The 14,972-nt window shown below is 27.4% G+C and overlaps 1 protein-coding gene across 1 annotated transcript; it reads right to left on the bottom strand.

The window, feature by feature from the left end:
• Window positions 1–3,622: 3,622 nt before the first annotated feature.
• LOC111621706 (chloride intracellular channel exc-4-like) lies at window positions 3,623–13,374 on the bottom strand. The gene is made up of 5 exons (XM_023363931.1): window positions 13,058–13,374; window positions 12,468–12,569; window positions 10,038–10,241; window positions 8,694–8,868; window positions 3,623–4,644 (listed from the first exon to the last, which is right to left on the bottom strand). The coding sequence occupies exons 1-5, from the start codon at window positions 13,106–13,108 to the stop codon at window positions 4,436–4,438; spliced, it is 741 nt and encodes a 246-aa protein (XP_023219699.1). The 5' UTR covers window positions 13,109–13,374; the 3' UTR covers window positions 3,623–4,435.
• Window positions 13,375–14,972: the final 1,598 nt, after the last annotated feature.

The raw sequence follows: 14,972 nt of genomic DNA, 5'->3' as shown, positions 1-14,972 counted from the left end.
TTTTTAGTTATTATAAAATGACAAAAAGCTTAATTTTGAGGGTAAGGATGAGTTTTATAAAAAGTTGTAAATGCTGATAACAAGTAAAATCTTTATTAAGTTCAATCCCACTTGATACATGACACATGATCCCCTCCACCCCTTTGACCTTTAACCACCAAAATTTAATAGCATAAATCCCCCTAATACACAAACTGCCCTGCAAAATTTCAGAAATTTCCAAAAATAAGCACAAGAGTTATTAAGGTACAAAGACAATGAATAAAACCATGCCTCACACAAACACTAACATCCAGAAAAAATTTTATATACAGAAAAACACCCAAATTTTTTGCATTTTTCAATGTTTCAAGGTCCCCTGAGTTCAAACATGTAAAAATTTAGGGATCATTTTTTTAACCAATTGCCATACTTTCCCTTTGTTATATATAACAGAGTGTTACTGTATATATTGGGGTGTTCAGAAAGTAATTTCATTTTTTTACCACCAGATGGATTAGTAGTATTTTTACCTGCCAATTTCTTTCTAAATCATATTGTCACTATATATTTTGACAGCTGACATTTCAAGGCTTATTTGTAAAAAATGTTATTTGATTCTTTGCAATTGTTTCTTTTTTTTTGGTTGCATTAAATACAGAAAATCAAAAGTAGCGTTTTTGGCATATTTTGCTTTTTTATTATTGAAAAGGTAAGAATGCTGTTCAAGCAAGAAAAAATTGTTATATATGTATGGAGATGTGTTGACAGAGCAACAATGCCAAAACTGGTTCGCAAAATTTTCAATTTTGATATTGAAGATACACCACATTCTGGAAGGCCAGTTGAAACTGACAAAATAAAGATATCAATTGAAACAAAATGGCTAAGAGATTAAATTTGTCAAATTCAACCATTTATGATCACTTGAAACAACTTGGTTTTGTTTCAAAGCTCGATGTATGGGTTCCATATGTTCTTAAAGAAAGAGGTTTGCACTGTTGCATTGACATCTGTGATTTGCTTCTCAAATGTCAAGAAAATGATCCATTTTTGAATTGAATCATAACTGGTGGCAAAAACTGATTGTTTATAACATTGTCAAACTCAAGCAATCATGGGGTAGAAGAGCTCAAAACACTTCAAAAGCCTATATTCATAATAAAAAAAAAGTGATTCTCTCTGTTTGGTGGGATTTTAAGTGAATTGTGTTTATCAAGTTTCTACCAGACAATTCCACAATTTATTTGGAAGTATACTGCCATCAACTGTACAAATTGAGCGATACAGTAGAGCCTCGAAAACTCGGCACTCGATAACCCGGCCACACCCTGGCAGGGCAAAAAAATCCTTAGTTAATTAATTTTCATTATAAACAGCTTTATGCCTCATAAAGTATTTTTCCAGGGTCTGTCTTATCAGGTAAACTACTGTACACAGTGTATTCATTAATTTTCATTTTCATGTAGTAAAAGCTCTATGCTTTCATAAAGATTGTACTTTTCCTTTGTTTAAGGGTGTTTGGGCAGTTTATTCTCTGTTGTATTTTCAAGTAAACAATACATACAAATACAGTACAGTATTTTCTGAGGAAACACTCATACTTAGTTTTTCTTTAACCCCATTCCCGATAACCCGGCATTTTCACAAACTCGGCCACCCTTCGATCCACATTAGGCCAAGTTTTCGAGGCTCTACTGTACCATCAAACAGAAAATGCCAGAATTGATCAACAGAAAAGGTGTAGTGTTTCATTATAATAATCCAGACCTCAAGACCTCACACAAGTTTGGTAACTCTTCAGAAGCTGTTACAGCTTGGATGGGATGTGCTACCACACCCACCATTTTTGCCAGATCTGGCACCCTCAGATTATTACTTGTTCTGGTCTTTACAAAATTTTTAAAAGGTAAAACATTTGCTTCAAATGAGGATGTCAAAAATCACTTGGATCAGTTTTTTGTAAGCAAAGATCAGAACTTTTGTGAGCATGGAATCATGCTACTACCAGAAAGATGACAAAGTATTGGACCAAAATGGTCAATATATAATTCAATAAAATATATATTATAAGAAAATTTTTTTTTGTGGAAAAAATGAAATTACTTTCCAAACAACCCAATACAACAGAACTGGGAAAGTAAAAATTGCTTGAATGTGTCATATCTCGTGTAGTGTGTAAATAAACTTCTGGAGTCTCTCTTTCAGTTCTAGTTTACAATGTAGTTCTACTTTCTATGGAAAATAAAACAAAAACAAAGTTATATTAAATTCTTTAAAAAGTTTCTGTTATAATTTATATTATGATTTTATGTATAATACAAATTTGTATATTGTCAAAGAAGGAAATACAATAAAAGATTCTATTATAATATAGTGTGGAAGAGGTCAAAGAATTCTTTTACACCTTTTATTAAAAGGTATTTACGAACAATGAGTACAGTGACTGAAGGAGTTACAAAACCCCAAAATGCATATTGCTATTAAAGATTGTAAGAAGTTAGAGTTACCATTGTAAGCATGAGGTATATGAATAGTTTAGAATCTTTCATTTATGAACCTGTAGTCATTATCAAATAGAATATTTGATATTTATAATAAACTCAATCATAAGCAGTCTCTAATTCATTCCTAAAAATGTGTACAACTGTCAATACATTTGCATTTTGCAAATCAATTCTGAGTGAAATAGCATAAATTTTCAGCATTCATATAATAATTAAAGACTTTATAAATTTATAAAGATTCTATAAAGTTTAACAGAATTCATTTATGATTTTTAACTCTAATAAAATATTTCTCTACAATTAAAAATATATTGCAACTATGAAATTTGTACAAGTAATAAATTTCACTTGTGAATATCGAAATTGTGCTGCATCAAATTAGTTGCTTCGTGTTTTGCTTATGCCACATTAATTAAGCAATTGCATTTACATAATAGTAATTGGGTTATAACCCAATTACTATTATGTAAATGCAATTGGAAAAAAAAAACTAATCATTGAGTTTAGTACAATACAATACAGTTCAGTCTTGTAGATAATCACCATAAATATCAATCCCATCTTGCCATCTTTGCTGCAAACTTTCAATCCCATGAGCATTGAATGACAGGTTTTTCTTCGAACAAAGCCTCAGTGTTGTTCTCACAGGTTATTGTCATTGAACTGTATATTGACAATATGGTTTTACAGGGTGCCAAGTCTGAACTGTAAGGTGGATGAGGCAGAACCTTCCAGACTGGCCAGCTTCTATAAAGTCATCTTTGTTCTGTGTGCTGGCATGTTGTGGTATTGGCCTTTTTCAATTTTTGGAGTGTATGGGAATGCTCAAGTTATCATGCTAATTCTCTGGTGGTCAACCATGGATTATCGCCTATCAATTGTAGGAGAATGTCAATGGTGGAATCACTGCCTGGATGAGATTCATCTTGGAGAGAAATCTCCACCCTTGAATTTCTTGAACCAATTATTACAGGTCTGTCTGTTGACTGTATCCTTGACATATGCCTTACAGATGAGATCCACATTGTGGCCACTTTTGAAGTAATAAGACAATAACACACGTGTTCTTTTGAAAGTTTTATATTTTATCCCTGATAAATTGATATGATGCACCAGTAATAATTTGAAAAGTGCCAAAATAAAATATGAAAAAGTGGTGGTTTTTTAAACATTTATTATAATGAAATAGGATACAAAAATAATTCCATTGTTTTACAGTATTTGTACAATGAACATACTTGTTTGCTATCACATTTTTCATGCAAATCTGAATAGTATTTTTATATATTACTTCTCAAATATTAAAATAATAAAATTAACAAAAATATTAATTAAAAGTTAGTTTAAAATTTAAAAGCAGCTCTAGAATTACTTTGTACTAGATAGAGAGACATGACTGCAAATCACTGAACGGAAATATATTTTAAGAAAGTCTTGTTAGAAAAGTCCCTTTTAAATGTTCTATATATTAATGTTTCCAATTAAAATGATGTTTTAAATGTGCGATAGGTTAATGCAGTTAGAGATATTTTAATTTTGAAGACTTGCAGTGCTAGAGTAGGATCTAAATATGGACAAAGCCAAACTTACAAAATTATTCTAGATATACAATTCTATAACTACTGTTGTTTATTATTGCAAAAGCCAACCATTTATGTGTAGAATAAAAAAATTAATGCATTACAAATGTGTAAAAATTCTTCCTAAAAGTCTTATTACATTGAAAATTGCATTCAAGCATGTTATTCGGTAATACTGGCCCTCCCGAGAGAAACTGAATCGTAGAATATTTTCTACTTGCAGAGAAGAGCTGAGATATTCTTAAGAATTCGTAAAAATATGAAAATTCATATAATTTATATTAGTTTTAAAATGTATAAAACAAATATATAACATTTGATATAGTTCTTTCGATAAAATTCCGAGCAACTCCTCAAAGGCCGAATATTTTATTTGACAGGAACTGTATTTGTGTAAGTTGGTAATTCCAATTCTTCGTGCTTTGTCATTTTGCTACCCAGCTGAAGTTTATAATGGTTGATGATGTCTTGATCAGCTGGACACGACTGGGTGAAGGCATCTAACTGATACATATTGTACATGTATCTCCACAGATTTTTTAGGCTTGTCGGTATCTCAAAGTTAAGAAAATATTTCCCTGTAATATAAAAAATATATACATTAAATTTAAACTAATCATATAGAAATTTTAAATGTATAATTTAAATCTGAAGCATACAGTGTAAAACAAGGATGCACAATGAAAGTGTTGTCTTTGACTATATTAAATTGTTTTTGAACAGGATGCATTAAAATGACTAAAATGTATTCGTAAGGACATTAATTACATAGTTTTGCATTGTTTGATTCACTTGCACATTTATTTTAGATAAATGTTAAGAAAAACTCATAATTCTAACACACTTGATTTTGGGGAAAACATTAAGTCTGCATGTTGCACACTTCTGTTATAAAAAGCTTATTAAAAAATCAAGCTTGTTTTTATTTAAATCTGACCATAATATTTTTAAAATTTAATTAAACTATTTTTGGATAAAATTTAAGTACATTAGTTAGCTACTAACTTGATATTCATTTGTATTGTACATATGATCTATGCAAGTTGTATAATTGCATTAATGTTTTAATTCTGAAAACTTCACAGGATATTATAAGACATATTCATCTGAATAGTTATTAAAGTACTGATGATTGGAATTATTTGTCATTTTGTATGCAGAAAATGTATTACGGCCAGAAAAGTGATGAGAAGGCAATAGAAACCAAAATATTGTTAAATTATTAGTTATGCAAAGAATTATTACAGTTGAAATGCTTTCAAAATTAAACTGTACAAATATCAAGTTTAACTCACTTTAAATTTTCACATTATCTAATAAAAGCAATTAGTATAATTAGATATATAATAATACTTTTTATTTCAATTTTGTCAAAATGAATCTACTTCTAAGAAAAAGCTAACATGATCTACAATTAGCATCTGTAGTCTATTTTATGAGAAACTATAAATTAATATCATCATTATACTAACAACCAGAATTCAATTAGTAACAAAACAAAACATCTGAAATGTGAAGCATTCAATATTAGTGATAACAGAAAATAAATTTAAGTTTTATCTTTATGGCTTTTGAAGGGGGAAAATAACTTGATTGAAACCTTTAATTTCTATATATCTTATGAGATAAACTAAAATTCTAATTTAGTAATATCTGCTATCTCACTTAAAAATTGTTTAAAAATTATATATATATATATAAAATTTTCTGAAACAGTATTGATAGAATATTAGATAACACTAAACACAATACAGAATCTGATATCGAATAAAAATCCATAGTGTGAAATTACACACTTTTTAAAAAGCTATATTACAGAGAATATGCATTACCTGCAATTCTGATGTGTTGCAATCTCGGCATTAATTCACAATCGAAACAGCACATGGCGTTCCCCGTTAAAAAGCGTTCGTCGGATCTTCCGAGATGGACGTCTATTCTCTTCAGTTGATTCAACAATGCTCTCTTTGACTGATCATCTCTTTTTGTTAAAAGTAATTTAAATTTCTATAAAATAAAAAAACTATTTAAAATTTAGAATCAAGTTTAAAATTACTAAAAAAAAATTATTCTTTATCATAAACTTTACATTACTTAACTAATTAGAACTTAAACTATCATCATTTAATATACTTTCTGGTTTTCTGAAATATTATTATTGTTTTTTTGAAGCACTAAAAAATTATTATTTTTTGTACATTTTCTGTTCTAGATAAAGATATCCAGGATGATATTTCACATTAAATTGCGAAAATAATAATTTTTCTAAACATCTAACAAGTTTTATTATGTGTTGATATGATAACAGAGAAGTTTAAGGTTAAGTAAATTTATCTTTATTATTATTTCTCACATTAATAAAATATTAGAATTTTTTTAGTATATAAAACTTATGATTGTATGTTGAAAGAGCTTTAAATTTTTATAATATTGCAATATACAGGTGTAGAAATATTTTTCAGAAAATCTTGACTTGACAGATCCTCTTACAGGTTATACTCCATTTAACGATGGAGGACTGTATACATGACAAAAGTCCCATAAGATTATGCTGGAGCTCAAAAATTTATATTTTTGAGCTCCAGCATAATCTTACGGGAAAGCTATTTGTGTAAAATTTGTCTATGATGTTCACATAACGACATATTTCTTAGAACATATCCTGTCGTCAGTGGTTAGCGACATCTACCCATATATAAAAAAAGTACGCTTGCATAGTAAGATCAAATGGATAAGACTGCAAAGTAGTTTAGATTGAGGTCAATATAACAAAAGACAAATAAATGTCAATGAAGCATGTAATACAGCTATAGCAATAATCATGCATTATAAAACAAGAAAAAAGTGATATGAAAATGCTTGTAATATGAAAATAATGTCTTAAACAATGACTTATTTTGTTATTTCCTCCTATGGAAATAACTAGATTATGAAGACGATCTTTTATATTGCATGATTATTTTAATAGTGCATGTAAAATATTCTAATGCTTATTTTATATTATAGATTGTATGCAAGACAACACTTAGAGGATTCAAAAACATTTATACATCAAATATTTGATTCCTGTCAAAGTATATTCTCTATATATTACTCATTCAATTTCAGTTTTTTTATTTGTCAAGCTGAGATGACAAATTTATTATTGAAATATCAACAATGAAATTTACACTTACACTGTACAAGTTTTCAATGACGTTAGCAGTATCCTTATCTCGCACAAAAAGATTATGTCCACCTGGTACGTTTTTCATGATGTATCGTTCAATTTTTTCGTTGTCAAGTATAGCCTGTCCATTATCGATGAGAATGGGAGGAGGAGTCGAGTCGAAATTTGAACGGAAATCCGACGGTGGTTTTAACATGTCGACTGTAGTTACCTACAGATTAAAAGTTAAGATTTGATAAATGTAATTACCTACTTTTCTATAAGAATACATTAAAATGATTATGAAATGCAAGTAATGTTGCATGTTAATTTTAAGGAAATTTCTATCACTTATTATGAAATTGCTTTCTACAGTTTCCTCCAATTTATTTCATAAAAAATTTAATAACTTTTCCTAATTCATAAGTCACAACTTTTAATAAAGTTAGAAATGTATTAGCAATAATACATATTAATTTGTCTTACAGACACACAAAAAATACACACAGTTCTCTCTTCTGATAGAATAATATTTGTTTATTCACAATTAATAACATGACAATGTTTACTTATAGTTTATAATTTGTCATCATATTTAAGATGTTAATAGATAGCATGTAGCTCGATTAGCAAAGGTTCAATAAATTCATTAAATGATAAAAAGAAAGTAGAGTTGTTATTTGCAAAGTTTAAAGCTTAATTAAAAGATAAAATCTTATTTAACTTTTGTTCAACAAAGCATAGTATAAGCTTAAGAATTTGCTTCTTATAAAATATTCTTTTGTAAAATTAATGTTTTACATTATATTAAGCAAAGAGAAATGTTCAGTGTATTTTTGTACAAGAGAATGTTTCAAATATATTATTATACTTTTGCAATGTAAGAAAACTAAAGATAAAACTGCTTTCTTGGAGTTTAAAAATCATTAAGTGTTCAAATACTTTAAGCTTCAAGTAAAATACAAAAGAACAGTTTCATCTCAAGAATGTTAGAAACAATTTAAAGGTATTATTTCTAAAATTTACATTAAATAATCACTATATTAATGTGGTAACTGTTGCTCGAACTTTTCGCAAATTGTCATAAAACTTTTTTTTTTTTAAAGTTCTTTCTGAAAAGGTTCGTTCATTGTTTGAATGCCGCCACTTTTATGTCCTTGAATTGTTTTATTCATTGGCTGATTAGCAAAGCATGAGAAATAATGTCTGATGCCAATTATAGTAGAAAGAGAGAAACAGTAGACAGATTATTTTATAATAAATATTTTCCAGAAAAAACTAGTCATAAGTGGAATTATTTTNGCTATCTCACTTAAAAATTGTTTAAAAATTATATATATATATATAAAATTTTCTGAAACAGTATTGATAGAATATTAGATAACACTAAACACAATACAGAATCTGATATCGAATAAAAATCCATAGTGTGAAATTACACACTTTTTAAAAAGCTATATTACAGAGAATATGCATTACCTGCAATTCTGATGTGTTGCAATCTCGGCATTAATTCACAATCGAAACAGCACATGGCGTTCCCCGTTAAAAAGCGTTCGTCGGATCTTCCGAGATGGACGTCTATTCTCTTCAGTTGATTCAACAATGCTCTCTTTGACTGATCATCTCTTTTTGTTAAAAGTAATTTAAATTTCTATAAAATAAAAAAACTATTTAAAATTTAGAATCAAGTTTAAAATTACTAAAAAAAAATTATTCTTTATCATAAACTTTACATTACTTAACTAATTAGAACTTAAACTATCATCATTTAATATACTTTCTGGTTTTCTGAAATATTATTATTGTTTTTTTGAAGCACTAAAAAATTATTATTTTTTGTACATTTTCTGTTCTAGATAAAGATATCCAGGATGATATTTCACATTAAATTGCGAAAATAATAATTTTTCTAAACATCTAACAAGTTTTATTATGTGTTGATATGATAACAGAGAAGTTTAAGGTTAAGTAAATTTATCTTTATTATTATTTCTCACATTAATAAAATATTAGAATTTTTTTAGTATATAAAACTTATGATTGTATGTTGAAAGAGCTTTAAATTTTTATAATATTGCAATATACAGGTGTAGAAATATTTTTCAGAAAATCTTGACTTGACAGATCCTCTTACAGGTTATACTCCATTTAACGATGGAGGACTGTATACATGACAAAAGTCCCATAAGATTATGCTGGAGCTCAAAAATTTATATTTTTGAGCTCCAGCATAATCTTACGGGAAAGCTATTTGTGTAAAATTTGTCTATGATGTTCACATAACGACATATTTCTTAGAACATATCCTGTCGTCAGTGGTTAGCGACATCTACCCATATATAAAAAAAGTACGCTTGCATAGTAAGATCAAATGGATAAGACTGCAAAGTAGTTTAGATTGAGGTCAATATAACAAAAGACAAATAAATGTCAATGAAGCATGTAATACAGCTATAGCAATAATCATGCATTATAAAACAAGAAAAAAGTGATATGAAAATGCTTGTAATATGAAAATAATGTCTTAAACAATGACTTATTTTGTTATTTCCTCCTATGGAAATAACTAGATTATGAAGACGATCTTTTATATTGCATGATTATTTTAATAGTGCATGTAAAATATTCTAATGCTTATTTTATATTATAGATTGTATGCAAGACAACACTTAGAGGATTCAAAAACATTTATACATCAAATATTTGATTCCTGTCAAAGTATATTCTCTATATATTACTCATTCAATTTCAGTTTTTTTATTTGTCAAGCTGAGATGACAAATTTATTATTGAAATATCAACAATGAAATTTACACTTACACTGTACAAGTTTTCAATGACGTTAGCAGTATCCTTATCTCGCACAAAAAGATTATGTCCACCTGGTACGTTTTTCATGATGTATCGTTCAATTTTTTCGTTGTCAAGTATAGCCTGTCCATTATCGATGAGAATGGGAGGAGGAGTCGAGTCGAAATTTGAACGGAAATCCGACGGTGGTTTTAACATGTCGACTGTAGTTACCTACAGATTAAAAGTTAAGATTTGATAAATGTAATTACCTACTTTTCTATAAGAATACATTAAAATGATTATGAAATGCAAGTAATGTTGCATGTTAATTTTAAGGAAATTTCTATCACTTATTATGAAATTGCTTTCTACAGTTTCCTCCAATTTATTTCATAAAAAATTTAATAACTTTTCCTAATTCATAAGTCACAACTTTTAATAAAGTTAGAAATGTATTAGCAATAATACATATTAATTTGTCTTACAGACACACAAAAAATACACACAGTTCTCTCTTCTGATAGAATAATATTTGTTTATTCACAATTAATAACATGACAATGTTTACTTATAGTTTATAATTTGTCATCATATTTAAGATGTTAATAGATAGCATGTAGCTCGATTAGCAAAGGTTCAATAAATTCATTAAATGATAAAAAGAAAGTAGAGTTGTTATTTGCAAAGTTTAAAGCTTAATTAAAAGATAAAATCTTATTTAACTTTTGTTCAACAAAGCATAGTATAAGCTTAAGAATTTGCTTCTTATAAAATATTCTTTTGTAAAATTAATGTTTTACATTATATTAAGCAAAGAGAAATGTTCAGTGTATTTTTGTACAAGAGAATGTTTCAAATATATTATTATACTTTTGCAATGTAAGAAAACTAAAGATAAAACTGCTTTCTTGGAGTTTAAAAATCATTAAGTGTTCAAATACTTTAAGCTTCAAGTAAAATACAAAAGAACAGTTTCATCTCAAGAATGTTAGAAACAATTTAAAGGTATTATTTCTAAAATTTACATTAAATAATCACTATATTAATGTGGTAACTGTTGCTCGAACTTTTCGCAAATTGTCATAAAACTTTTTTTTTTTTAAAGTTCTTTCTGAAAAGGTTCGTTCATTGTTTGAATGCCGCCACTTTTATGTCCTTGAATTGTTTTATTCATTGGCTGATTAGCAAAGCATGAGAAATAATGTCTGATGCCAATTATAGTAGAAAGAGAGAAACAGTAGACAGATTATTTTATAATAAATATTTTCCAGAAAAACTAGTCATAAGTGGAATTATTTTCCCATGCAAATAAAATACTGTACTTTTTATGGTGCAACTGACATTTTTCGAGCGAAAAATTTAAATTTTTTTAAAAAATAATCAGAACATTAAAATAATTAAAGTTAAATGTGTTTTTTTTTTAAGTTGTTAAGCAATTTTATCAGATAAAAAGGCTATTTTTAGCTTTGAGTAAGATTAATTTGAATTTGGTAATGACACTTTTTTTATAATGTACATGAAAAGATCGTAGAAAAATTTAATTCCATTTTTATTTATCATAATTATTAATATTTCTTAACCTGTTTTTTCATTCGAAATCGACTTATATAATAATAAAAATCTGTACATGAAGCAAAGACAAGTTTTTACATAATTTGATAAATTATTTAATGACAACTTACATAAACATATTTTGAAATAAATAAATATTTTTAAAGTCATAATACATTTTTCTTTGCAAGTTGTCGCGTTACTTGTTATATCCGACTGGTAAATACTATAAATTACACAAATCGAGCGAAAAACAACTATCGCAACTAATGCTAAACTACTTATTGTCTTGTTATACATAAATTGCTACATTAAATTTATTAAAATCGGTTGATACGGTTGTTGTTTTGCAATCATTCTGCAAATAAGTTATGGTTTATTTTTTGTATGTAATTCTATAATTATGATATGCGTCATAACAGCTACATCATTTATTCACTGATAAAAAAAGACTAAGTATTGAAAGGAATCCTATCTCTTTCAAGCATCATAAATCTTTTACATATTACAATGAATGCAATATTATAAATCCTTTAAGCAAGCAGATTACAAGGACATTCAATTGTTTTAACTGATTGCAACAGATAAATTTGTAGATCATACTTTATAAACAGATTAAAATTTAAGAAAAAAAAATGCTCTTTTTGTAACTATAAAGTATTAAAAATCAGTTTAGAAGTATTAATTATTATTATTATTATATTCTAAACATTTTTTAAAAATCACATTTTTATTGCAAGATTTTTGTCATATTAAACAATAGGATTTACTTTTTGTGTGTAGGTAGAATTCAAGGACAAGTATTGTAAATCAAAAGTGGTAATGACTATTTAATTTTCAGGCTGACTAGGCTGATTTTATGCTAAGTAGAAAATATTATACATCATATATTATATATACACTTACCTTTAAAGCTATGGTTTTTAATTCCGCCAATAGATAAAGGTCCATAAAATATTCCTGGCAAAAAAGGCAGGCGCCCTTTCTTCTTCCATCTATTGTGGAAGCCTAAAAATCACATCAAATATTTAAATTTTCTACTTAAAAAAGTATGCTAGTTATTTTTATTCAATACTTCATATTACAAATATTTTAAAAATATTCTGAGAATTTAAAAATAAACATAACACAGGATCTAACTGAACACAGTTCAATCTCCCTGTAATTAATTTGAAAGTAAGTTATGCATATAAATACACAAACTTTGTACTTGCAGGTATTAAATGATGTTATAAAATGTTATATTTAACTTTAAAATGTATAAAACTTAATTAATTGATTAAAAAAAATTATTTTACATGAATATAAAGTCTCAAATGGAGTGTTTACACGTATTATTTCGGGTTTATTCGACGGTTAATTTGCCAATTCGGAGACCCACTAACACCGTTTTTTTTTTTTTTTTTGCGAGTAAAAGTTGGGAAAGTTTGTCACAACGTTTCGCGGGTAATTTGTTATTGACGAATTGAATGGGAATTAATTAAAGAAAATATTACCTTTATAATCAGTTCGATTTCGGGTATGTCTTCGTATTCGTAACTTTCCATCGTTTAACGAGGAGAAACGGACAATCTTTGCTGTTCAATCTCCCGGAACGGACTCGCCTGGTTTGTCGTCACCTTTCCCTCTTACCTGTCCGTTACCTTGACAACAGAGCGCAGGCGCCATCCGCCTATTCTTTCCATTACGTCACACCGGCTTCGTCATGACGTCGGTTTTATTAAACCGTAAAAAAAACGATTTTAAAAAAATTTTCTTTTTTAAATAATACGTATTAAAAACTTTAAACGACGATGACGACGAAATAATTTTTAATCGCGTGACAATTAAAATGGCGTCGTACGTAAGCAACAAATGATAATCATAAAAGAATTTAAGTTGAGAAATTTTTCATTGTTATCATAAAGGACGTTAGATAAACGATAAAATTACAATCATATCTTGATAATATTGAAAATTTGAATTGTTTACGCACATCTGATTAGAATTACACAGACAAGTATTGTCTAAAGATACGACATTGATCGTCGTAGACGTGTACTACTATACTGTGTGTACGGGCGCTGTATTCATTTTCCCGTAAAAATACAGATAAACATCGCATAAATTAATAAGAATAAAATGGTTTTAAAAATAAATGATTAATTTTTGTCATAAATAAATCATATAATAATTATTATTCGAATAGAAAAAAAAGAAAAACAGTTTCAAAATCGGATTAATTAGGTTTTAAAAATTTAAATGGGTCAATATGCGATTTACTTTCTAATGAATAGAATAAAAATTCTCTTGAGTTTTTGTACTTTAAATGGGTGTGATATTCTATAGATCTTATTCTAGATAAAAAATGATTAATTTACAAATTTATTTATTCAAAAAAACGTTAGATTTATTCATATTTTTCTTAATAAAAGCCCTATAGGTGCAAATCAAAATAATTTATGCGATTATATAAGTTAGTCTATGTAACAATTAAAAAAATTATTGTTTACTTATTGACTTATATTTGGTATAAAATGGAACTTTAGCCTTAAGTAGTAGTAGTAGTAATAATTTACGTAAAGTAGGTCTGTATAACATATACTGCCTGATTTCTATACAAAATATAGTAGACCTATGACAAAAGTATGTTATGCCCACGCATTGTTTTAAAAATGGCTAAAAAAAATATATTTTGAACAATATGTAAACACTATTTGTACTCAATTAAAATAGAATTTGTACTAAATTTTATTCTAATTGTACATTACAATTAGAATATTAAACAAATTATTATCATTTTGGTGAAGAACAATGTATATTTAACAGGTGTAAAAGATAGTACAGAAGTAGAGAAATAATCACTTACGTACATTTATTATCTTATATGTAGCCTATATATATATTTAACAGAGAATAACAACAGATTGTTATTTAGGCTAATTGCTATATGAATAAAAACTATATTAATCCTTTGATTAATTGATTAACATGAAAAGAGTCAAGAGAACAGTTCATCTGTAAAATGCCATTTAAATGCAATAATTAAAATGACCTTAAAGATAAAGTTTATTTTGTTTGGTTTGTATTAAGGTATTAATTAAACCAGTGTTTCCCAATCTTTTTTATTCGGCGACCCCTTTTTTTGTATACAAGAAGACCCTGACATTATCTGAGAATATCGTTCGCGACCCCCTATTTGGGAAACACCGTATTAGACTATTCATAATATTTTTCTTTTTTTCAATGATAAACCTTTATACATGACTCATTCAATGGTTTCATAATATATTGAAACATTCATTTTTACTCTTCTAAATATCCTTTTTAAGAATATTTTTTTAAATTAATTTTTTGTGTATGAATTTAATCGCTGGTGAATGTTAAGGTTCTTCAACCAATATAAAAGCGTTTGCTTTATATTAAATTATA

The sequence above is a fragment of the Centruroides sculpturatus genome, unplaced genomic scaffold, assembly GCF_000671375.1.
Source record: "Centruroides sculpturatus isolate CEXI.00-Female unplaced genomic scaffold, Cexi_2.0 scaffold352, whole genome shotgun sequence".
Taxonomy (NCBI): Eukaryota; Metazoa; Arthropoda; class Arachnida; order Scorpiones; family Buthidae; genus Centruroides; species Centruroides sculpturatus.
This window is presented reverse-complemented; position numbering and strand designations above follow the sequence as displayed.

Excerpts from the sequence above, each read along its gene's own strand:
- LOC111621706 (XM_023363931.1), bottom strand. The coding sequence starts at position 13,108 with ATGGAAAGTTACGAATACGAAGACATACCCGAAATCGAACTGATTATA. Across the intron at positions 10,242-12,467 it reads TAAAAACCATAGCTTTAAAG|GTAACTACAGTCGACATGTT; the intron begins GTAAGTGTATAT and ends TTTAATCTGTAG. Across the intron at positions 4,645-8,693 it reads GCAACACATCAGAATTGCAG|GGAAATATTTTCTTAACTTT; the intron begins GTAATGCATATT and ends TTTATATTACAG.